This window comes from Phycodurus eques, chromosome 6, assembly GCF_024500275.1.
Source record: "Phycodurus eques isolate BA_2022a chromosome 6, UOR_Pequ_1.1, whole genome shotgun sequence".
NCBI classification, from domain to species: Eukaryota; Metazoa; Chordata; class Actinopteri; order Syngnathiformes; family Syngnathidae; genus Phycodurus; species Phycodurus eques.
The window spans coordinates 11,416,902-11,443,108 of NC_084530.1; the positions used below are offsets into that span (position 1 = coordinate 11,416,902).

The 26,207-nt window shown below is 41.1% G+C and overlaps 3 protein-coding genes across 6 annotated transcripts; all 3 read right to left on the minus strand.

Annotated features, from left to right (window-relative positions):
• Window positions 1-136: 136 nt before the first annotated feature.
• Window positions 137-10,822, minus strand: get3 (guided entry of tail-anchored proteins factor 3, ATPase). Its single transcript, XM_061679639.1, has 7 exons — window positions 10,668-10,822; window positions 9,363-9,510; window positions 8,463-8,611; window positions 5,069-5,219; window positions 4,884-4,991; window positions 2,106-2,303; window positions 137-628 (listed from the first exon to the last, which is right to left on the minus strand). The coding sequence occupies exons 1-7, from the start codon at window positions 10,805-10,807 to the stop codon at window positions 500-502; spliced, it is 1,023 nt and encodes a 340-aa protein (XP_061535623.1). The 5' UTR covers window positions 10,808-10,822; the 3' UTR covers window positions 137-499.
• A 410-nt stretch (window positions 10,823-11,232) lies between these two features.
• On the minus strand, window positions 11,233-12,794 carry LOC133404167 (noggin-like). The gene has a single exon (XM_061679825.1). It carries the CDS (start codon window positions 12,468-12,470, stop codon window positions 11,586-11,588), a length of 885 nt encoding a protein of 294 aa, XP_061535809.1. The 5' UTR covers window positions 12,471-12,794; the 3' UTR covers window positions 11,233-11,585.
• A 97-nt stretch (window positions 12,795-12,891) lies between these two features.
• Window positions 12,892-25,643, minus strand: LOC133404165 (target of Myb1 membrane trafficking protein-like). Of its 4 annotated transcripts, none has more exons than XM_061679822.1 (15): window positions 25,328-25,643; window positions 20,007-20,091; window positions 18,427-18,520; window positions 18,128-18,277; window positions 17,792-17,926; window positions 17,503-17,646; window positions 16,807-16,923; window positions 16,433-16,566; window positions 16,301-16,343; window positions 16,069-16,201; window positions 15,729-15,792; window positions 15,286-15,361; window positions 14,866-14,925; window positions 14,727-14,766; window positions 12,892-13,850 (listed from the first exon to the last, which is right to left on the minus strand). In XM_061679822.1, exons 1-15 carry the CDS (start codon window positions 25,398-25,400, stop codon window positions 13,705-13,707), a joined length of 1,494 nt encoding a protein of 497 aa, XP_061535806.1. In that variant the 5' UTR covers window positions 25,401-25,643; the 3' UTR covers window positions 12,892-13,704. The 4 variants fall into 4 exon arrangements, with proteins under 4 accessions (XP_061535806.1, XP_061535805.1, XP_061535807.1 ...); XM_061679821.1 differs by having other exon boundaries at window positions 15,729-15,795; window positions 25,328-25,642; XM_061679823.1 differs by having other exon boundaries at window positions 15,729-15,795; window positions 18,442-18,520; window positions 25,328-25,641.
• Between the last annotated feature and the right edge of the window lie 564 nt (window positions 25,644-26,207).

Below are 26,207 nucleotides of genomic sequence, written 5' to 3' on the forward strand. Positions count from 1 at the left end.
GGTTTGTGCTAGTCAGGAAAATAAAGCCCCTAGTGTTGATTGTGTTGGACTGGAAATGAAACCTGAAACTGCTCTGGTTCTCTTTCTTGTAAGAACATAGATGATCTTGATTGAGGAAAATATGACAAAATAGTACACAGGTGAGATTTATTTTCAGGGCTGAAGCGTAATTTACTGCACTGTTGTAAAATGGACGATGCTCAGTATGGAGGAAAGGAAGCCAGTTAAATGTTTTAAAGTAGGAATATTACTGCTACAGATATGATGCATGATCAGGAGAGTAAGGCAGCACCAATGTATGTTGTCCTAGCTTTCTAAGTGTGTCTTATGTAGGTGTGAGAAGCCATAAATTGAACTTCAAGCGTGCCTGGTTTGTATGCTCCGCTTTGTATGAGGGGTTCAGTACTGATGGGTGAGAGGCCAGTTGGGGGAGCTCAAAGGGGTGTGTGGTCTTTGGGTCAGAGGAGTGGTTGGGGGGCTGGTCCCGAAAGGAAGGGAATTACTCATTAGGTGGTTTGTAGGGTTCAAGAAGCTGCTTAGAGAACGTGTTGACCTTGTCAGCACCTCGAACTTCATGGGGCAAAAGAGGCAATTTGACTATGTGGAAATCTTCATAAAGGTCCTCCATCTATTGGAAACAAACAAACACACACAATGCAAGTTTACATTTTGGGGCACTGGTGCCACTTCTGAAAACATATTCATCCATTTTCTATACATTTCTCCTCATCAGGGTCGTGGGTGAGCTGGAGCCTTTTCAAGCTGACTTTGAGTGAGAGGAGGGATGGTCGCCGAAGAAAGAAGAAATTCACAATTTTGATCAATACTGTGTCTGAATATTTATTTTTTTTGTCATGAGTTGGTTAGGGGCGGCACAGTGGACGACTGGTTAGAGCGTCAGCCTCACAGTTCGGAGGACCCGGGTTCAATCCCCGGCCCCGCCTGTGTGGAGTTTGCATGTTCTCCCCGTGCCTCCGTGGCTTTTCTCCGGGCACTCCGGTTTCATCCCACATCCCAAAAACATGCATTAATTGGAGACTCTAAATTGCCCGTAGGCATGACTGTGAGTGCGAATGGTTGTTTGTTTCTATGTGCCCTGCAATTGGCTGGCAACCAGTTCAGGGTGTACCCGCCTCCTGCCAGATGACAGCTGGGATAGGCTCCAGCACGCCCGCGAACCTAGTGAGGAGAAGCGGCTCAGAAAATGGATGGATGGAGTTGGTTAGATTTGATCACTAAGGTTTGCATATTTGTTTTCATATCATCCAATATTATGTGCCGTTAAACATCTGTTTTCAACTGGAGAGGTTTTAGGAGTACTGTAATTGTTTCAGAAGGGTTTATGCATTCTCTGTCACTTTTGCAAACTTGCGGGTATGCAATCCCTCAGCATGCCGTGTGCTCTGCTGTCATTAAGTAAATCAACAATGGCCCACCAGTAGGCCGAACTGATAGTAGATAAAGGCCACTATTTCGGAAGAAGAGCTGACTGAGCATTTATTTCACTTTCTGAATACAAAAATGATGGGAAAATGCCCCAAGAACAAGCAGGATAGTTGCAGTTGAGGCCTGGCAGAGCATCACCAGAGATGAAAATCCAACGTCTGGTGATGTCTATACATTGCCTATACATTGCAGACTTCATCGACTGCAAATGATTTGCAACCAAATATTAAAATGAGTAAATTTGATTTATGATTGTTAATTAGTCCCATTACTTTTGGTCCCTTAAAAAGTGGAGGGCACATATAAACATTTTTGTAATTCTACACCAATTCACATGATTTAGCACCGCTTGTTTATTTAATTTCAATATCTATTGTGGTGGTGTTTGGAGCCTAAAAGATGAGAATCTTGTCCATGTCCCAATATTTATGGACCTGACTGTAGTTTGCAGTAGTGACCTTCACTGCGTCACACAGCCGTATTTTTATGTATGATGTAGTACAGTTCTACGAGATATAGTACTGAAACAATTGGGGGGAAAAAAGATAATTATGAAAGCAAACATTCTGATACAGGTCTTGTATTAGATCCCGATCTCCTGTGCAGAGTCCCTACTGTTTTAAACAGTGAATGCATTGTATCACAGTCAAATGGCATACCTGGTTCAAATACTTGGACTGAATCTTGTGTCGTGCTTCACACATTTTACATGGCCTCTCGACATCGGGGAAAACAAGCTGGTTGACAATAATGTTGTGTGTATCAATGTGGCACTTAGCGAGTTCTTGAATTAGCCGCTCTGTCTCATACAGGGACAAGAACTCAGCGATACACACGCAAATAAAGGTGGTTTGTTCCTGTGGGTGGCAAGAAAGAGGGTTAAGTTTCATGGAGACATAAAATGGTGGAATTCAAATAGGCTAATCTAAAATCACCACTTAGTATGATATTCAGAAGCAATTTTACACAAGCAAAGCAGAAAAAAAAATTCACATGCTAAGATATTTTACTGATTGATTATTGATGGCTTAATGACAAACACTGTGTCCTGATAAGGCACATTATTTTAGATAAATATACTGTGCAACAGAATATTTAATTATGAAAAAAAAAATAGGGAACAATAATATTACTCAAAGAGCGCCGACCTCCACTGAGCTCAAACTGTAAGAAAAATATGAAAAACTAATTTTATTTGTTTTAACTCGTATGCCTGAACATGTGCTTAATAGTTTAGAAGTAGTATTATAGGATTACATAAACCCTCACTTTAAACGAAAAATACATTACCATCTCCTGCTCGGCAGAGGTAAAAACATAATAATGATTATTATTATTTAAAAATATTTCATGCCAACTACTGTTTGTGTGACTTCCAGCGAGGTTTCTCAAACGTTTGGGGTCCAGAGACTCCGTTACAAGAATACCATAATAATCCAAATGTCAATTAAACATAACTACCATGTGTACACCTAAATTCCATTGGAATTATTTTTTGGAACATTTTAACCAAAATATTTATGACCTGTTTAATAGAAAGGAAGTTTTTTTTGTTTAAAAACATTTGAATTAAATATTAATCCATCGTCGCTAGCTGACGTGCACATCTCCCACACCGAACAGAGAGGAGCTAGCTTCCACAAGCACAGTCAGTGTTGCCAACTTGGCAATTCGGTAGCTATATTTAGCGACTTTTCCGACCCCTCTAGCAACTATTTTTCAAATAAGCGACAGGCGATTTTAATTCCCGCTAAGAAAGGGACAACATGAGTGAAACCAATTTCACAGTTTTCCATATGACAATAAAGGAGCCCGGTAGTAGGCAGTAATGGAGTCAAATGTGCTGAACATTGCCAAAGACGTGGTGCCCATTTATACATTGCAGAAGCAGTGATTCATCGACAAGGAAATATTTGACCAGAGGTTAGTAGCTTCCAAGCTGCAAATATTTTGCTGAGGTTGCCTTGCCTCACCTGTACAACTCTACATGAGAATAGTGTGTGAAAGTGCTACAAATATGCATGTGAGCAAGTATGGATGTCAGATTTATGAGATACAGTGGGTATGGAAAGTTTTCAGACCCCCTAAAATGTTTCACTCTTTGTTATTTTGCAGCCATATGTTAAATTCATTTAAATTCATTTTTTTCCTCATTAATGTAAACACAGCCCCCCATATTGACAGAAAAAAACTTAATTGTTGAAATTTTTGCTGATTTATTAAAATAGAAAAACTGAAATATCACACAGCCATAAGTATTCAGACCCTTTACTGTGACACTCATATATTTAACTTGGGTGCTGTCCATTTCTTCTCATCATCCTTCAAATGGTTCTGCCCCTTCATTGGACACCAGCTGTGTTTGATTATACTGACTGGACTTGATTAGGAAAGCCACACGATCAGAACCCTTCATAGAGCTGGCTGTTCGGCCAAACTGAGCAATCGGGGGAGAAGAGCCTTGGTGAGAGAGGTAAAGAACAACTAAAGATTACTGTGGCTGAGCTCCAGAGATGCAGTCAGGAGATGGGAGAAAGTTCTAGAAAGTCAACCATCACTGCATCCCTCCACCAGTCACGGCTTTATGGCAGAGTGGCCCGGCAGAAGCGTGTTCTCAGTGTAAGACATGAAAGTCCGCATGGAGTTTGGTTAAAAACACCTGAAGGACTCCAAGATGGTGAGAAATAAGATTCTTTGGTCTGATTGTACCAAGACAGAAATTGTTGGCCTTAATTCTAAGTGGCATGTGTGGAGAAAACCAGGCACTGCTCATCGCCTGTCCAGTACAGTTCCAACAGTGAAGCACGGTGGTGGCAGCCTCATGCTGTGGGTGTTCTTCAGCTGCAGGCACAGGGAGACTAGTTGCTATTGAAGATAAATGTGCCCAAGTACAGGGATATCCTGGATGAAAACCTTCTCCAGAGTGCTCAGAACCTCAGACTGGGCCGAAGGTTCACCTTCAAAAAAGATAATGACCCTAAGCACACAGCTAAAATACCGAAGGAGTGAACAGTCTGAATACTTATGGCTGTGTGATATTTCGTTTTTTCTTTTTTAATAAATCTGCAAAAAGCTCAACAATTCCGTTTTTTTCCTGTCAATATTGGGTGCTGTGTGTACATTAATGAGGAATAAAAGGAGCTTCAACGATTTAAACAAATGGCTGCAATGTAAGAAAGAGTGAAAAATGTAAGGGGGTCTGAAAACTTTCCATACCCACAATACGTGAGAATCATGGGGCTTTTATTTGCCACAAAGCTAAGGTAGGGAGGAGTCATTGGTTTAGTGTTTGTTTTATTGACAGACCTGTCTCCATATGGAGGTATGATTTATTATTTTTATTTTATTTTTTTAAATGATACAACAATTTGTTGCAAATTATTTTGCGGGGCCCCAAGGTAAACTCCAAGACGGCAGTTGAATCGGCACTGACTTACTGGGTCTTTGAACTGCTCACTAACTGAGCGTATGACAGGCAGAGTCTCTTCCAGCTTGGACGCTAGCTGGTCTGCATTCATGTCACCCAGGCCCAGCATGTTACACATCTACAAACAATGGAAGTGAGATCATTTTGTGGAAATCTTCAAGCAAAGAATGTCTGAGTTTTCAAGCCCCTCGTCACCTGGGAGATGAACGGACTGATCTGGTTCTTGATCTGCATGAGTCGGCCCAAGCCGCGTTCCACTATGGTGGGGAAGTTAAGCAGACGTAGCGTGTGGCCAGTGGGCGCAGTGTCAAAGACAACCACCGAGAAGTTCATTCCTTTCACTAACCTGAGATCCAAGGGAGAATCAAATTAGATTTACAATATGTTGGATACACATTTCAATTAATCAGCACAGTTTAGTTCGCTGAGTAAGTTTCTGATCAGTTAACCCCTCAGGCTAGATTTTCCTCCTCTCCAGCACCCCTGAAGAGACCTTACCAGGGAGGATGAGAAGCGTGATCTCACTGTAGTCTTAAAAAGGGGGACCACCACCCCAGTCTGCCAATCTAGAGGCACTGTCCCTGATGTCCACGCGATGTTGCACAGGCATGTCAACCAGGACAGCCCCACAACATCCAGAGCCTTTAGGAACTCCGGGCGAATCTCATCCACTCCCGGGGCCTTTCCATCGAGGAGGTTTTGAACCACCTCAGTGACCTTAACCCAAGAGATAGGAAAGCCCGCCTCAGAGACCCCAGACTCTGCGTCCTCATGGGAAGGCGTTTCAGTGGAATTGAGGAGGTCTTCGAAGTTTTTTCCCTACCGCTTCACAACGTCCCGAGTCTAGGTCAGCAGTGCCCCATCCCCACTATACATAATGTTGATGGTGGACTGCTTCCCCCTCTTGAGACGGCGGCTGGTGGACCAGAATTTCCTCGAAGCCGTCTGGAAGTCCTTCTCCATGGCCTCACTGAACTCCTCCCGGTGATATCCGCCGGTGTCCACCAACGGGTTCGGGGATATCCGCCGGTGTCCACCAACGGGTTCGGGGATATCCGCCGGTGTCCACCAACAGGTTCGGGGATACCCGCCACGACAGGCACATACTACCTTACAGCCACAGCTCCAGCCTCGGTAATGGAGGCGTAGAACATGGTCCACTCGGACTCAATGTCCCCCACAACGCCCGGGACGTTGGTGAAGTTCTGCCGGAGGTGGGAGTTGAAACTCCTTCTGACAGGGGATTCTGCCAGACGTTCCCAGCAGACCCTCACAATACATTTGGGCCTGCCAGGTCGAACTTGCATCTTCCCCCACTATGGGGGCCAACTCACCACCAGGTGGTGATCAGTTGACAGCTCCGCCCCTCTCTTCACAGGAGTGGCCAAGACCGTTGCCTTCATAGTAACGACGACGTTCCCAACACGGTGGCCACTTAGGCACGACAATCAGCCGGGCTGGCTTAGCTAGTGTTAATAGCCAATCGAAGACGCTGGGTGAGGTCATGTGACTTTCTTATGTCGTTTGATTGGTGAAGTAGACTTAAACGTCACGAGTGCTTAAATTGGATTTGGAGCAAACAGCGCCCAATGCGGAAGTCAAAGTCGTAGTCTCGCACACGAAATAGTTGATAAATAAGCAATAACTGACATATGCGACATTTAGATCATAGTAACAGAGTAAAAGTACCGTTACTTCTTAACAGCAGAAGCGGCAGAAGCGTTTTTTTTCTGGTCTCATCAACTCCTGAGACTTATCCAAAGCAGGTCTCGAGCACACAGGTGGAACCTCGGGCTGATGCGCTCGCACATTATTCCACCGCAGAGTAATATTCAGAAATTACATGTGTGTGTGGATGGTGCATGGGTGGAATTGATCTAGCTGCCAGCGTTCAAGGTGTACGAAACAGCCTATGACGACAGCGACGGTGACCCCCCAAGGAAAACCTCATCGGATCAATAAGATTTACGTAAATGGCCTATTTTGAGTTGAGAACGGTGAATTTCACCAAAAGGTGACTGATTTGCATGTATGAAATCTGGGGGAGCTTCATAAGGAGTTGACTGAAGCTGGTGTCAGTGCATCAAGAACCACCACATACAGATGTCTGCATGACATGGGCTACAGCTGTAGAATTCTATGAGTCAAGCCACTCCTGAACCAAAAACAACATCAGAAGCATCTGTGCTAGGCTAAGGAGAAAAGGTACTGGTCTGTTGCACAGTGGTCCCAAGTCATCTTTTCAGATGAAAGTAAATTTAGCATTTCATTTGGAAATCAAGGTCCCACAGTCTGGAGGAAAATCGGAGAAGCACAAAAGCCAAGATGCTTAAAGTCCAGTGTGAAGTTTCCAAAGTGAGTAATGGTTTGGGGAGCTATGTCATTTGCTGGTGTGGGTCCATTGTCTTTTATCATGTCCACAGTCAATGCAGGTGTCTACCAGGAAATTTTAGAGCACTTCATGCTTCCTGCTGCCGACGAGCGTTTTGGAGACAATGACTTTATCTTCCAGCAGGCTTTGGGACCTGCCCACAAAACCAAAACTACCAATACCTGGTTTAATAGCCATGGAATAACAGTACTTGATTGGCCAGAAAACCCGCCTGAACGTACGAAATGACTTTTTTGGTACACACTCCTCTTCATAGAAACTGATGTAGGATGTGACAGTATCTATATATTCATCCAGGCTGCTAGCTGAATTTTCAAAGACACCCCAGTCTGTGCAATCTAGAGAGCTTTGAAGTTCTATCTTTGATTCGTTGGTCCACCGCCCCCCGGTGAGTAACGCGTGGAAAAAACTAAGTGGATTCACGAAAGTTGATGAGAGAGTCCGGGGTAGACTCCCTAATGTTGAGAAAGTCTTCCATTGTGTAAGTGAGTCGCGTAATGTCTCCAAAGATGAACAAAAAACACAAAAACATAGACAATACTTGAGAGCACGTAACCGAGGTGACCATACGGGTAGGCGCCATCTTGAAGGGAACCGAACAGAAAACCCAAAATGCAGACGATCTGAAGGCCAATATCAAAGCAACTTGGGCTACAATAACACCTGAACTGTGCCAAAGGGTTAGGCTCATCACCACCATGGCACGCAGCCTTGATGCTGTAATTAATGAAAAAGGAGGCCCAACAAATTACTCTCGGCAAATTACTTTAATATACTTTTCAGAAGACCAACATTTCTGTGTTTAAGATCCTTTTTTGTAGGTCACATGAAATATTCTAATTTTGTGAAATACTGGATTTGTTTATTTTTTTTGTCTTTCTGCTATAATCATCCAAATGTAAACAAATAAAGGCTTGAAATAAATCACTGTGTGTGGTGAACTAATTTAACATACAAGTTAATTTTTTTTTAAACTAATTATTGAAATAAATTGACTTTCCCTCGATATTAAAATTTTTGGGCACATACCTTTATGTCTGTCGTCCAGTCAATGGACAGCAGTGTACTTTGTATAGCTCTCTCTTCCACAAGTGTAATAAAGTGTTACCCAGTTCAGGTTGGATATTACGACACTTTACAATGGAAATGCAGTACAATGGGATGAGAAATGTTTTGACATGAATGTGACTGTCTCACCTCATGACTTCAGCATAGCTCATGGCTTCATCAATGCCAGGGAAGGCGCTCATGGCCTCCTGCATCATCTTCTTGCCCATGCTGAGCATGTTGTCCTCTTCAAAGAACTCATCGGGCAGCTCTGCTACTCCCAAGCTTGGATCAATTTCCTACACTCACACATTTGTGGAATAACAATGTAGCATTGACTTAAGACCAACCTCTGGACATTCATTTTGCATGATGGCTTGTGCTTTGAGACTGTGAAATTGTCATAAGACTGAAGAGACAATTTGACACAGACTTCTTTTCTGCAATTGATTTAAACCCCGACAGGTATAGAGTGAACGCCATTTATCGCAGAAGATATATTCTAGACTCTTGATAGAGATAATACTTGATATAGAGAGTAGAGACCATAATACTTTTTGGATGGTGTAGTTTTATCCATCCAACAGACTTTAAAAACGTACGAATTGAAACACACTTTTTAAAGTATTACTCAGCATGTGTTATCACTCTCTCATGAAATGGGAGACCATTGTCTAACATCATTTTGAGTAAACGAAAAGACGACTCTTGCTCGCAGTTCTGCAAATAAGAGGCAATGCTTGCTTGCTTTGTCACTCCCAGCTAAGGTTTACAGTAAAACTGACAAAATGGAAAAATGTGGTATTGTAAAAGGGGTGTCCCCTTCTTCTTGCTGTCAATTACGCTGCATCTCTTCCAGCAGGTTTCAGTGCTGCCCGGCATGTTGCGGAACGACATGGTACTACAGTAAAGGTACACAATTCTAAATTTGGACTTGCTTGTATAGTGTAAAAAAAAAAAAAACATAACTAAAAGTGAGCATTTACAAATCTGCAATATAGTGGGGCATCCCTGTATTTACTCACATCTTTTACCAAACTGCACACTTACCATAGCAAACAGGTTGTTATAGCCCTTGACCTTTGTAGGCACCTTTGAGAACTTCTGGTCAAAAGCATCAGAGATGTTATGAGCAGGATCAGTAGAAATGATGAGGACACTCTCTCTGACAGCAGCCAGCTGGACAGCCAAACTACAACTGTTCAAGTTGTTCAAAAATAAACAAAAAAAGAACAAAAAGGGTTAGTAACAAGAGAAATAAGACCACGGGATAATGGGAGACCATCCATCCATTTTCTGAGCCGCTCATCCCAACTGGGGTCGCGGTAGTGCTGGAGCCCTTCCCAGCTATCATCAGGCAGGAGGCGGGGTACACTCTGAACTGGTTGCCAAACAATTGCAGATGGGAGACCATGTGACACCAATTCAACGTTTTATCTTAGGGTCCAGAAGACCAGTTTAATACCGTATGGCTTTCAGTGGCTTGGCAGCACACATGACTTTAGTCACCCGAAACATACATACACACATATATGCATACATATATATACACACAGAAAATATATATATATATTTATTTATAAACACATGTGTGTGTGTATATATATATATATATATATATATACACACTATACACACACATATATATGTATGTATATATACACACACTATACACACATATATATATATATGTATATATACACACACACATATATATATATACACACACACACATACGTATATATATATATATATATATACACACACACACACATACGTATATATATATATATATATATATATATACACACACACACACACACATACGTATATATATATATATATATATATATATATATATACACACACACACACACACACACACACATACGTATATATATATATACACACACACACACACACATACATACACACACACACGTATATATATATATATTAACTTGAGAAAATTTGGATGCACGCGCTTTTTTAATTCTCAAGCAAGCATGCTAGCCAGCTGGCTAGCTAAGACAGCCCCGGTCCGGTGGTGTCGAGCTGGACAACTGAAGCAGAAAGCAGCAATTCGTGTGGACGTCGCGGGGTGGGAGCGTAGGTAGGGGAAGAATCCCTCTTGCTACTTATTTTTCCAAGTCCACCTCCAGGGTTGACGTCGGCTCTCTCGGGGCCAGCGAGCAAGCATTAAGGCGGGCAGGCCAGTATGAAGCACCGGTCTCTGGCTGGTAGTCTAGTGACTTTAAACACGTCAACAAACGCCGCAAAGCTGATTGAAAACCTACTTTACCAGCTCTCAACCATAAAGCCACTCTGAATCTTAAATAATATTTTCACACTTACCTACACGTCGTTTTACCGACACCGCCCTTTCCACCTACAAATATCCATTTCAAAGATTTCTGCTCGATAATATTCTTCAATGTTGGTTCTAATGGCTCTACATCAGGGGCATCTTCAAACACGTCTTCCAACGCTGCCATCTTGTGTGTGTTTGCTGTCGTAAAGCTCGAGTGGGTGGGGTGACCCCGTCTCTGCTACATTCACGAGTCCTCAGAAATTGGACAATCACCGAATACTACTCGCATTCTATTAACGGTCAACAGGGGGCGAATCAAATAAATTAAGTCAATTTCAATATATATTGGAACGTTTCTTATTTGATGTATTGTTTCAGAAAATAATAACTTGGATCAAATGGATTAATTAAAATGCGTATGTAAATGTAGGCGCAGTCATTAGTTTCAAGTCATCAATACGCTCTGAAAGCTTGGTATCGCTGAATTTAAAATGCATCCTTTTAAGAGTTCACCCATTCCTCCACAAACCAGTGGTGTTTCAAGTAAATACCACATATGGAAAACAAAATAACTAAAACAGCTTTTCATTTAATTCACAATCACCTCATTGTATTTTATTTTTGTTTGGTGTCAAAGTGAAAATAAATCAAGAATATTCACACATCAAATTTTTAAGTATCTTTAGTGAATCATTATCAAGAGGGATTATCAAGATTGGAACAGATTTTTAAAATCCATGACTTGATGAACAAAACTAATAAACTAATATGGTGAAATAGTGGTGCCAGTATTGTGGTGTAATTAAAAAATACTGCATTGTAAGAAAATAATCAGTAAATGATTGATGTGAAATAATTTGATTTGAAAAAAAAAAACTATATGAAAAGTCAAAAGTAAAATTAATGTCTAGGCATTACATTTCTAAGAGTAAATATTCCTGAAGCACCACTGAGTAAAGCAATCATTTGCATTTACACGTACAAGCTGTGACTACAGGATAAGGCACCGGCCTCCATAAACATTTTCTCATTTCTTCACCAATCCCCATCAACATGCTGATATCAGACATGTCACTCTTGTTCTGCTTAGATTCATTCACTTTCAAGCAATGCCAAGCCAGAATCTTAATATGTGTTGTCTGAGCTCTCATGCACGCCATGCCACTGGGAAAGGAGCAACTTCGCACTCCATCTGACTTGTCACAGTCGGTCTGCCGCAGCCAACGTGGCCAGAACGCTGGGCCCAGATCCACCCACTGGGAACGCAATCCACATGTGGCTGAGTGCACCAGCCAAGCTTGGACTGATCTGGCAACATCTGGAGGCAGAAAACCCAGGTCCACATCTGCAGCTTCCCTCGCCAACCCCTGCATTTGGTTTTCTCCAGCCTCCCTCAGCACTGCAGACGTACTCAGGTTGACGTCCTCTCTGGAAATGGTTAAGTTTATTTTGACAGGTAGGGAGTCGCCTCTTGACACAGCATCACAGTTGCCTTTGTCTGTGCACACCACAGAGCCTTCAGACGGCTGATCAATAGACATCCAGAATGGGTCAAAAGAGGATCCGAGAACACGAAGTAGATGTGAGGGGCGGTAATGCCTGGGTTTGGACATGTAGGTGAAGTCCTCTGCAGTGGTCACTAAGGTGTATGGGCGAAGTGGCTGTGAATAAGAAGGCAGACTGGCTCTTAACTGAAGAAACGGTGAATCCCCATCCATGTGTTCCTGATCTTGAATACCAGTTGGGAGCTGATCCTTGATGGATATGTTAGAGATGGAAGCTGCAGGAACATGGAGAAGAGCACATACATACATGCAGCAGCAGAGATAAAAACGCCAGTTGATCATTGTCTTAGATCTGAGGGGTCTTCAACAGGAGAATGCAATGTTTCCTGTTCTCCTCCTTTCTCTTTTGGAGTTATAGCTGCTCCTCTGTCCTCCTATTATTGAGTGTCACAGGGACATCATGTACCAAGCCCCAGACATCCTTGAGGTCCTCAACAATAACATTCACAGACGTTAGTGCTTATGCCAGCAGTTGGCTTATCATTGAGCATGGTCAGGACACTCATGAGCAAGGATCTGATGTTTAGACTCTCTTTCCATCAGTAGAAATACAGCATACACCTGAGAAACTCAATTTTGTTTCATTGTTTTTGTATCAAAGCCACACTTGAGAATAGGAATTGGTTCAAAACAAGTAGACAAACATGAAAAACATCCTTCAAGAGGAGGATTTTGACTTTCATTATACGTTGACCTCATCATGTCAGACAAAATGCATCCCCAAAACAATGGATTCATTTATTTTTGCCAGTATAAAAGCTGTTTGGGACAAAGGAAAACAATAGTCTTAGATTACATTCAAAAAATATATCTGGACAAACCTTTAATGTGAGATATGAATGTTTAAATCAACATTATGTATTTCATAAATACAGACATGCACTCTTATATGCACAAAAACATAATAAACACATTAATCACTGCAATTATGCAGTGGCTTAGGCAGCAGTGGTATAGTACAGGTCTTTTTGTGTATGCAAGTCTCCCCCATGCAGTACTGTTCAGTTACTCTGAGTAGTTTTTTCATTGAGTACTTTCTTACTCTTACTCAAGTAAGTATTTGGAAGACTACTTTTTACTTTTACTTGAGTCATATTATTCTAAAGTAACCATACTCTTACTTGAGTACAATATTTGGCTACTCTACCCCCTTCTGCTTACCACCTACCAACAGGAAACATCATAATCTGTTTTTATTCTTGTTGCTTAGATTAGATTTTGTTTTTCAATTCCTCCTCAATGCTGATCTTTGTGTTGGTTTTTACAATGTAGTAATACTGGTGTATATGTGTGAATATTGCTACTGTGACAATATACAGTAATTTACCGCACAGGATGAATAAGGTATCTACAGTATTGCTCTAAACAGCATCATGATAAGCTGAACCACTTGGTGGAAACATAGTTTTCAAGGCCATGTGTATAGTTGTACTCATATTTCAGTGTGATAACAAGTGATTGTTTGAAATCAAAAACAACTTTACATCTATTTGCTCCTTTTCCGGGCCTTGTAAACCTAGAGGGAAAAAAGATGGTCATGTGAACTGTCCTGTGGCTTTGTCGACTGCGGCGGCAGTCTGGAGGTGGAAGGCAGTGTGCCAGAGGTCGTATCATTACTCTGGTCGGACTCCTTTGCCCGATCGTCTAAAAACTTATCAAACTCTGGAAACAACAGTCAGAAAGTACATTTTCACTGTTACACACACACACACATACAGGCCCTTTCCAAAAAATTTGAATATCATGGAAAAGTTCATTTATTTCCCTAATTCCATTCAAAAAGTTAAACTTTCATAGATTATAGATTCAGGGCCCACCATTTAAACAATTTCAAGTATTTATTTGTTTGTTTTTACAATATTTGGGCTTCCAGCTCATAAAGCTGAAGATTAACATCCATCCATCCATTTTCTACCAAGGGTGTAGAGCTGGTACCACTGTTCCACAGCCAGGACGAAAACCACACTGCTCCTCCTGAATCTGAGATTCAACTTCCCGACGGACCCTCCTCTCCAGCACCCCTGAATAGACCTTACCAGGGAGGCTGAGGAGTGTGATCCCCCTGTAGTTGGAACACACCCTCCGGTCCCCCTTGTTAAAAAGGGGGACTACCACTGTCCCCGATGTCCAAGCGATGTTGCAAAGGCGTGTTAAGATTAACATATCGTTTTGAAAGTACCATATTTTGATTGATTTCATGTGACACTAATTTATTTCTTTTAAAAAAAAAAAAAATATATAGAAGTAAATGGTGATTTGATGAAACATTTGGGCTGATTTCTTCACAGTATTTTAATTTTTTGAATTCCTGATTTCATAGGTTTTATGGGTTGGAAGCCCAACTTATGTATAAATAAACAAATAAATACTTGAAATTGTTTAAATTGTGGGCCCTGAATCTATAATCAATGAAAGTTTAACTTTTTGAATGGAATTATGGAAATAAAACTTTCCATGATATTCATTTTTTTTTGGTACATATTCAAGAGAAGTGTAAATTCTGAAACATTATATTTATACGGAAAGTAAGTGACGCACCTTCACTGGATACTCCCTCACTGACCGCAGACTGGTCTTGCTGCATTTTCAGACAAAGTAAAAAAAAAAAAAAAAAAAAAACGATATCATGTTTAACATAATTGTTATAGTAATGCGTTGAAGAAATAAGGTATCTCACCATATCACGAGACAGCCATTTATCCACATTGTTCTGGAGTGTGTTTTTTACTTGCCCCATCTAACAGGAGAAGCAACACAAAAATAGAGAATTTCCCATTTTACTCACTGAACAGGAAGTGTTTTAGAGGCGTTTTGCTGCAGGTTTCCCAAAGCAGTTGTGGAGCATAATGTACTTTAAAGCCACTGTAGTAAAAGACATAAATCATCCATTTGAAAAATGACACCGAAGCCCAAGAAGACAAGACAATGAACACACATGCTATCATACTCTCTTCACTCTCTTAAACATTAAAACAGACAACACGGGTGGTATCCAAGGCAGTGCCACCAATACTTTCAGACAATCATTTTAAGGTAAAATTAGCATCTGTATTTTGGGGGGAAAAAAACATCTTGGTGTACATACATACATACATACATTTCCTGTGACTTGCAGCCTTGAGTCTAGGGCCCCAGCAAGACCCTCTACAGCTCCAGGGTCCTCATACCTAACACTGCAAACACATCAAACATTTCCTTTTTAATCCATAAAATATCCACAAAAAATATCCATACCATACACTGTATAAATTGGAACCTCAAAATTTGAGTGACCCAAAAGACATACAATTTGGAAATCAACTTCATTGTCAATGTTTAAATGTTAAACTTTTTTTTTTTTTTTTTTAAGTCTTAAAACATTGCCTGTTATAGCAAGAAATACAACCAGCATCCTAGAAGAAAACTGTATTCTATCACAGCAAATGTTAATTTTATTCTAGGCACTATAATTTAGAATACTCCTACAGTTAAATCTGTTTAAGAACACATTCAGTATGCATACAAACACACACTCAACATGTTTCTGCTATTACTACTCACCTCTTTCTCAGCTCTGCTAAGGAGCTGCCTCGGGTTTGAGCAAACATATCAAACTCTTCCTCGTCTTCTAAAAGAAAATACAGAAAATTATTGAAACGCAATAAATAAAAACTAATTGGTTTATTATTAGCAGTAGCAAATATATTATGATGTTAAATGTGACAGAGTGATTTTTGTTTGACATTTCCTGTATTACATGATAAAATACAGTCGATCACTAAATGACCATATCCTGCTGTCTGACAGAAATACACCATCTTCCACTTCGGAGACTTTAGCATGCTGTAATAACTTTAATTTGTGTTGGGAAAATGAGACATGAGAATAACTTGATGCTCACTGTGTTTGGCCGACTGCATTTGACTGGTCCACGTGTTGACTTCAGGTTGATTGTTCGTTGTGATGACGGCGGGCTGGCTCAGTGTTGGCGGCTCTTGGCTAAGGTCGATGAGGTTCAGGGCACTGACAGAACTCTGGTGGGATGATTATAAGTGCAAAGGATTGTGTGCCTACATCTTAACCAACAAGTAGTGCAACTGAAACAAAGAAAATGAAGTAAAAATCTCTCTTACCTTTTCAATATTTGTAATCTGTACCCTATTAAGTCTGTCAAACCTAAAATGGAGTGTGTGAATAAAATACAGTATGAGCAATTGTATTTGTCCTTTAACAATCCCGACTAGTTGAGAAAGGCTGCTGCGTACCTCTCATAACGGATGAAAGCATTGTTAAGGTCATCATTAACCGCAAGAAGCTCCTCAATGAGACCTTCATCCAGCAACTGGGGGATGAGCTCCACCACTCGAGTCTGCATGTTCTTACACACTGAGTAGAGTTGCTGCTTTGACGGAGAAGAGCAAAGAGAATATATAATAGTAATAGACTGTCATTGCGTACAGTATGGAACTAATCCAACGGAATGATCTTTAAATCCAGATATTTCACACATTTTCCAGAATGCCTTCAGCATGCATTCATTAATTCAGTAAAAGGCACAAAAAAGTAAAAGCCTGAATTCAAACAATTCCAGCAATAATTCACCTTCAAACAAGTAAGAAACTCTGTAAAATGCACACACCTCCAGCAGTTCTGTGTCATCCTGCTTACTCTGTCCAGGTTTAAGTTCATTCAGCATTTCAGACATTACAGTAAGGTTTCCCTTTACCAGTGCAAGTTCTTGCTGCAACTTGTCTTTCTGAAGAGGGGAAAAAAACAAATATAAATTGTCACGCACTACAGAGCAGCATTGTAGTGTTTACTGTTTTCCCTCAAATATATAGTTTTCAATCTAACACATCATTTATTTGATGCGTGCTATGACAGGTGTGTTGCCTACTTTAATAAATAAAGGGCCCAGCTGAATAGACGGCAACTTAATAAAAACAGGTGGTGGTTGCACTACTTGGCTGTAATTACTTTTACTATGACTAAAAAGGGACAGCACAGTGAGCTAGTGGTGAGCACGCCTGCCTCATATTTCGAAGTTTCCGGATTTGACTCTTATGGCAGGCCTTCCTGTGTGGAGTATGTATGTATGTGTATATATGTGTGTATGTGTGTGTGTGTGTGTGTGTATATATATATCATCATAAAATGCATTTTTACACATCAAGGGGAAGAAATAACTTGCAACAGGAAATTATAGTTGGGATGAAAACAAATACACTTACCGAATATATATCACAATTAAATATGGTTCAGGCATCTGTCGACCCCAAATGGAGTCGTGTTTTTCCTCTCTGTGACGTGTGATTTCATATTTTAGAGGTGATACCTGTACTGCCGACAGGGCAGCTGGTCCCTCACTGGGTTGGGATGCAGGTGAAGTATTTGTAGTCGGAGAACTGGAGTGAGTTTGTGGTTGTGACTGACGGGGAGGAGCATCTGTGGACTCATGGGTTTCATTTTCTGGCACGGTCTGAAAGCAAAGAATGTGGACTTTCACATACAGTATGCATCTGGTGGTCATGACAATACACAGAGGTCTATAACTATATTGTAAAGACAAGATGCAATTTTGATGCAAATTGTTTGAATTATTTTCACTCTACAGGGAGACTCACCCTGCTGGGAGTGTGAATGGGGGATAGAGCATCGAGGTCTGTCATGGGAAACTCCAACCCTCGTCTCCTCAGGTCATCGTAAACATACACCACGCCCGCAAGGGAGGGGGAAGTACGGAACGAGTCAGCCCATGACTGAGAAAAGCACAGAGAAGCCTCAGTATAACTCCATGAAGACATAACAAGGACCTGTTCTGTAGCCATTATTCAAGAGAAATGTGATCATGTTATTTAAGTGGCACATCAAAAGAACATTAACTGTAACACTCATTAAGCCATAAGAAACAAAATAAATTAACTATTGAAAGCTTAAAAAAAGATTAGTAGTTTATATACCTGTATGAGACTGAGCACCCTATCATGGAGGGCAGTGGGAGGGTTATATTTGGGCAAAATGGCTCGCACCAAAACTCCTTCAACAAACTCCTGTGACGCCACAAAAACGTGGAAGCGATGGCCACAGTTTTTCACACATGCCTCAAGAACCTGTGTGACAAGGGGAACACTCGAATATTGTCCAGAAGAACAAAGGTTCATTACAATGAAAAGCTAATTCATTTATTGACTGCTTTTGGCACACTATACACTTAGAGCAAGACAAATAAAAATTTTAAAAAACCATTAAAACACCTCACCAGATACATACTCACAGTCAGGGCCAACATGATTTCTCTGAAGTTCTTGTTACCCACAATTCTCTTCTTAATGGCTTTGACTGCATCTCTTGGGCTGGAAACACAACTACAATTTATCTTGTTATTTGTTAAATGCAATAAGTTATATTATTATATGCAAAAAGTTAACCATTTTTAATGCTGCTCCTGAATTATTGACACAACCTAAAAAAGGTCATACATAGTCCATCCATTTTCTGAGTCGCTTCTCCTCACTCGGGTCGCGGGCGTGCTGGAGCCTATCCCAGCTATCATCGGGCAAGAGGCGGGGTACACCCTGAACTGGTTGCCAGCCAATCGCAGGGCACATAGAAACAAACAACCATTCGCACTCACATTCACACCTACGGGCAATTTAGAGTCATCAATTTACCTACCATGCATGTTTTTGGGATGTGGGAGGAAACTGGAGTGCCCGGAGAAAACCCACGCAGGCACGGGGAGAACATGCAAACTCCACACAGGCGGGGCTGGGGATTGAACCCGGTCCTCAGAACTGTGAGGCAGATGCTCTAACCGTGCCGCCGTCATACATAGTATCACCTAAAATTATCTTACAATGCATGTCAAATTACAGGAAATAAACGATGTACTTAATATAATTGGCTGGATATGTCGCATTAATGCAAGGATAAACTAGAATAACCTTGGCATGCCATTGTACTGCCAAAGTAACAAAAAAAAAAACGTTTTTTTCCTGTCCTTTTTTGAGCAGGGTACTTCCTGTTTCACAGAGGATGATGGCAGACAATGGGGGAAGACCATTTGAATGACAAAACAAATAGTGTCTTTGAAAATTATATATATATTAAATTAGAGAGAATATATGCATCTATTTCGTATAGCATTTGTCCTCTTTAGGGTCACAGGTAGATTGGAGCCAATGCCAGCTGACTTTGGGCGAGAGACGGGCTACACCCAGGACTGGTTATCAGTCTGTCGCAGGGCACATACAAACAACCATTCACACTCACATGTACAATTTAGCATCTTCACTTAACCTAAAGTGCATATTTTTGGAATGCTGCAGTACCTAGAGAAAACCTATGCAAGCACACGGAGCTCATTGCAAGCTTCACACAGGAAGGCCTGAGTCAAAAGTTAGTTCTGGTTCGATTCTGAGGAAGACTTGCTACCCACTACCTCTACTTCTACTCATCACTGTAAGGTTTGTCTGTCTATTTGGTAGTTAGTGAGCAAGCAAAATTGTGGTTCAGAATAACGTAAGACATAACATTTGCATTCAAGGGCGGATAGAAGGGTTCCATTGCGACTTAAATTACAGAAATAGCTCTCTGCATTTTTATCTGGATTTGCACCAAAATGTAACTGGTTCCTCCCTGACATGCGCCACCACGGTTGGCAACAAACATTACGTTGCTGGGTACTGTTTGTTACAGCTGAAATCACATTATCCAAGTCAAAAAAACTGCAGCAGAAGAGTCAAGATGATAAAGTTAGAGAAAGTTGTTTCTTTTTCTACAGACCACTTAAAAAGAAAACTTACATAACTGAGCAGAACAAATGACATTATTCCATACCCCTCGTCCGTCTCATTGATGATATCACATATCTCCATGTTAAGCCCCCAATCCTCTGACTGCCGGGAGCCGCTGGTCGCTCGCTCTGTTGACAAAAATAAATAAATAAATAAAGGGTGGGGGGGTGATGTAGCGACCTACTGGTGGTATCCAAATAGAAATAATACAACAACATGGTCACTGAAATTGTGAAGACTTACATCAAATTTATCATAGACTGACATGTAACAGTTCCTGAAATGTTTTTTATTTAATTCATTCAAATGGAAAAAGTGAAAAAAATGACACAAACCTAACCAATGTTTCTATTCAGTTGATATAATACAACAAATAATAGGATGCATAATATTCATATAGAACACATTCTCTGTTACGTAGTAGGAAAATAATAATTTACAGGATATGATTCATTAGGGCGGCACAGTGGTCGACCTGTTAGAGCGTCTGCCTAACAGTTCTGAGGACCGGGGTTTGATCCCCAGCCCCGACTATGTGGAGCTTGCATGTTCACCCCGTGCCTGCGTGGTTTTCTCCGGGCACTCCAGTTTCCTCCCACATCCCAAAAACATGCTTGGTAGGTTAATTGAAGACTCTAAATTGCCCGTAGGTGTGCATGTGAATGCAAATGGTTGTTTGTTTATGTGTGCCCTGCGATTGGCTGGCAACCAGTTCAGGGTGTCGCCTCCTGCCCGATGATAGCTGGGATAGGCTCCAGCACGCCCGCGACCCAAGTGAGGAGAAGCGGCTCAGAAAATGGATGGATGGATGATTCATTAGGTGGCACAGCAGCCGACTGGTTAGGAAATCTGCCTCACAGTTCTAGGGACCCAGGTACAAATCCGGCCTCGCCTGTGTGGAGTTTGCATGTTCTCCCCGTGCTTGCGTGGGTTTTCTCCGGGTACTCCGGTTTCCTCTCACATCCCAAAAACATGCATGGTAGGTTAATTGAAAACTCGAAATTGCCTGTGTGAATGTGAGTGCGAATGGTTGTTTATACGTGTCCTGCGATTGGCTGGCGACCAGTTCAGGGTATACCCCGCCTCTCGCCCAAAGATAGCTAGGATAGGCTCCAGCACGCCCACAACCCTAGTGAGGATAAGCGGTACAGAAAATGGATGAATGAATGAGTGATTCATTAGAGCAGTGATTCTCAAAGTTTGGTATTTGTACCACTTGTGGTATCCAGGCATCCTCTAGTAGTACGTGAACGCATTGCTGCCCAAGTACAGTTCGGTTTTTAACTTTGCAGTTCAGTACATTTGTATTCCATCTTAACTGTTTTGTATTTATACATGCATTTAAGTAGTTTTTGTTTAACTTTTATGTTCAATGCATTTCAATTGACTCATTAAGTAGAGTTGTTTTATTTTCCTATATTTAAGCACAATGTTACTGTTATAACTGTGCATAATGTTACAGAAGCTTACAATGAGATCAAATTCACTTTTTCGGAAAAAAGCCTCTGTCTCGTTTTTGATGAACACTTTGGCCAACTACACTACTGTATTTTTATTTTAGTCATGGGGATTGTACTTCAAAAGCTAACAATGTTTTTAGGTGGCACTTGGTGTAAAAAGTTTGAGAACCACTGTATTAGAGGAAGATTTCATGATCATTTACGGGTCAGTCCATAACATACATTTGGATTAGATTTGACTCAAATGGCCTATCCCAAATAGTAGAGCAGTATCTCTTAAAACATTGTCATTCTGACTGGAACATGGAAACCTACAATCAGCTTTTTTTCCAACATAATTCTGGCCATATTTTTGTGAAAATGATACAGTTTGAACTGAAACTATTTACTAATCACAGCCGACATTTTCCGGCCCTCACGTGTTCCTCATAAATCTCTTTAAATCCCTTTCATTCCTTTCACCCCCTATCATTCTCAATCCCATTTACTCTTTAGCATCTACTCCCCCCTCCATTTTTCAGCTCCGTGCACTTCATGTGACTGTCAGCTGCTTGAGTTTGCCTCAGTTGGACCTGAAGCCCCACTGACATTTATGTGTGAGAAAATAAGTGAATGCGATAAGAGGTGGGAAGGGTAGAGATGGCCTTGCAACATTCTGTCACTAATTGAGTGGGCAGGTTAAACAAAATTTCCTGGCTTCAAATGCTGGCCTTCAGCGGATGCTACAATTTTCTACAGAAGACAATCACTTACAGGAAACTATACTGTGTTTTGTTTTTGTTTGAGACAGCCGAAAGCAAATATTGCTTCCATGGAGTGAGTGAACAACGCCTTTATAGTACTGTATATGCTACCAAACATTTTTCCTTGTGGGCATTATTTGTATTCGCATCTGGGTTCAACAATTACATAAATTTAAAAGCAACAACAATGTCAAGCATCTGCACTGAGTACACCATATGGACAGACTTTAGACATCATGATAGTTTCTGAAAGACAGTGGTACGTGTCTTGGGGAAGAATTGCTGATTCATCCAGAGGAACATTTCCGAGGCTCTGATCCAATCTCTGTTTCACTTTATTCCAATGGAAACTGATGGGGTGAGATTGGGGAGCTCAAGTTCTTCTACATCAAACTGGTGGCCTGGGGGACAGATCCTGCCCGCCACATAATTTTATGTGGCCCACGAAAGCAAATCATGTGTGTTGACTACATGTTTCTTGCAAAAATATCAAAATTGTCTTCTATTGTAATAACGGTGAGATGTTGTAAGCATTTTTGGTTACAATCCCCCTTTGAAAAGGCTTCTATAGGCTTCTGATTTTAAAACTAGTTATCCATCAATTTGTTGTGTATATGTAATTATGTTAGGCGATAGTTGATTTATAAGGGTTCACAGTCATAACTACCACGTGGCCCGTGATTAAAAAAAAAAATTAGTTTGACACCGATGTATCTACGTCAAAATCATCCGACCACGCGTTACTGAACCTTGCTTTCTGCTTTAGGCCAGAGGCACTCTGGGACAGAAAAGGGAACTGTTTTCACAAAGTTGGAAGAAAAAAATTAATGAACTAAGGGGTCTAGACCTGTTTAATCAATTGATGTGTCTCAATGCTATGTGGTGTAAGACCAAATTGTCTTTCAAAGTGGCTATTGAAAGGAAAGATTGGAATACTTCTATTTTTGTTTCATAAGGGACAATCTCATGCTCTGACATTCCTTGCCCCGAGTGACATTGGTATTCGTACCCAATAAATACAGTATATTTCATCATGTAAAATACTACTTTTTAATCCCATTCTTGTTCGCTTTGAAAATACAAAGGGAGATGCAACAGCAACCAGCAGTATTTTGACCATATAACAGAAGCCAGATAACTGCTGTAGTACAAATCTAATACTGTATAAATAGTAAGTACAAATCAGCAGAGGCACTTAGACCCCTGATACAATGTCTACCTTGAGCTGATGTGCCACAATAACACCCCTCTCCCCAGTGCCCTTAGCCAGAGGTGGGAATGTCCACCAAAACATCCATCCATCCATCCATTTACTTTACCACTTACCCTCAACTAAGGTCGCGGGCTGCTGGAGTCTATTCCAGCTATCTTCGGGCGGAAGGCAGGGTACATTCTGAACTGGTCGCCAGTCAATTCCACCCAAACATTATTATTATTATTCAACCGTCGAGACCTTCAAGTTCCTGGGAATTACAGTCTCTCAGGACCTGAAGTGGACGACCAACATCAACTCCGTCCTCAAAAAGGCCCAGCAGAGGATGTACTTCCTGCGGCTTCTGAGAAAGCACGGCCTGCCACCGGAGCTGCTGAGACAGTTCTACACAGCGGTCATCGAATCAGTCCTGTGTTCTTCCATCACAGTCTGGTTTGGTGCTGCTACAAAAAAGGACAAACTCCGACTGCAACGGACAATCAAAACTGCTGAAAGGATTGTCGGTGCCCCCCTACCCACCCTTGAGGACTTGCACGCTGCCAGAACTAAGACAAGGGCGTGCAAAATCCTCTCGGACCCTCCGCACCCCGGTCACCAGCTCTTCCAGCTCCTTCCCTCAGGTAGGCGCTACCGATCAATGCAAACTAGAACTAGTAGACATTCCAACAGTTTCTTCCCTCTTGCGATCAACTTCTTAAACACCTGACCTACAATTCCATTACAACATGCTGGCAATTTTTTGACTTGAGTTCGTTGTCACATTTCTGTGGGGCCAATTATGTATTACTCGTGCACTCACTGTCGTTGTCTCGCCATGCTGCACTATTTGCATATACTGGCCACTCATGCCAGAGTAGAATCTGTAACATTTGCACAACCAACATTGTCCCAAATTATCGCACTACTCGTCACTTTAAACCGCATACACTCCTTGAAGTCTCAGCGCCCTTTGCACAATGGTCATTGCACCGGACTATTGCAATATTAGTCATTCAAACTGCTCTAAGTGCTAGAGGACTCTGTATCTTTTTGCACAATTGTCAAAAAAAAAATTTTTTATCGGCATTACCAGATAACTAGCAACCTTTTACTGCTCAGTGACTGTTTTTTTTTTTGTCAATGTCTTTCTGTCTCCAAGTGTTCTGTAAATTGACTGTCTGTTGTCATACTAGAGCGGCTCCAACTACCGGAGACAAATTCCTTGTGTGTTTTTTGGACATACTTGGCAAATGAAGATGATTCAGATTCAGATTTAGATATGACATGGATACACACTGACAAGTAGTCCACTCACTGTAAATCAGGGAATTATTGAAATAGTGAGCAAAATACTTTATGTTCCTGAATAGTAAAACATTGGTTTGTGGCTAAATTCATACAGGTAAATCAAGTAGACCTACACTAGTCATAAGGCCTTTTTTCATTTGTATTATCATATATGACTCCCCCTGTTGGTTACAAAAAAGTAATGCAGGTGATGGGACATCTGCATTGTAATTCTGAACAGCTCTTCAAATGTTGGTGGCCTTTTTTTTTTTTTACGAAGCACTGTCTATGCTGCAGTATAAGTAAACTGTAACTGTTGCTAGAACATCTGAAGAAAAACATTAACGCGTCTATTCTACACTCACTGGTGATTTAGTTACCGCTTAACCCAAAGCAGCCAATCAGCGAAAATATTAAAGGGACTAACGCCTGCCTCCGTGACGCAATTAGTTTCCTGTAACTTGATGTGCACTTCCAAATCTGGATAACATCTTTCAAAACAACCGAATTCGAAAGTGAAACATACGAACGCAAACATTGTGTGAGTGAACTCCTCTCTGTCAATTGACTGTCTGTTGTCGTATTAGAGCGGCTCCAACTCCAGGAGACAAATTCCATGTGTCTTTTTTGGACATACTTGGCAAATAAAGAGGATTCTGATTCTGATTGTTGTGCAACTCACCGATTCTCTGGCCAACAGGTGTTGAAAATGGGTTTGCTATAAGAAACTCCATCTTTTCCCCGAGAGAAAACATCCTGTTTGCTTGGCAGCGTTTGGTGGACGTCTTCGTTAGTTTGGATGTCTTTTGTGTTCTCTTCTCTGTCGTGTTCTTCTCTGCAGCTTGCCTGGAGTCAGAGGCTCGCTGAATGTCACGTGAATGAACACGAACACAACGCACGCGCACACAGGAAGTGTGTAAACGCTAATCCTCTGTAAATGCGGAAGTAAATGACAATGAATAATACAGCCAGCACTACGATACGCTGTTGTAGAAAATGGCTACCGCCCATGTCTTTAAGGCAAAACTGTTTTTTTTAAAAGTACTGTACTTTAGTCAGTTCGCCCCTGAACTTAATGTATTAGTCTTTATCGCCATCTAGTGTCATCTTTGAATCTTACAAGCAAGGGAGGCTCGTTCTTTTCCTGTGCCGTCTGTCTCCCTCTCTGTTATTGCGTTATAAAAACGTTTCGTGTTTGCAAGGCAATGGTGGCAAAAGCACTCACACTCTGTACTTAAAACTCAGTCACTCACTGCCAGCCGTTTTCAAAGCAGTTGAAAGAATTTGGTAAAAGTAGAAGTAGTGAATTACTTGCAGTCGCTTACTTAGGTTCAAAAGATAAAATATATATGTAGTACTGTACAAACTGTAAAAATACATTCTTACTGTCAATTTTACAGAAGACCCATTTCGATAAATAAGAACACAACTGGAAAAAAAAACTGGACACAAACTTTTATATTCTGTTTTAAAATAGTGCTCGTACTGACAGAAAAAAATAATAATATTACAGGTCAAGTTTTTTTTTTTTTTTTTAAACCAAGAGCTAGCTAGCCTTGACT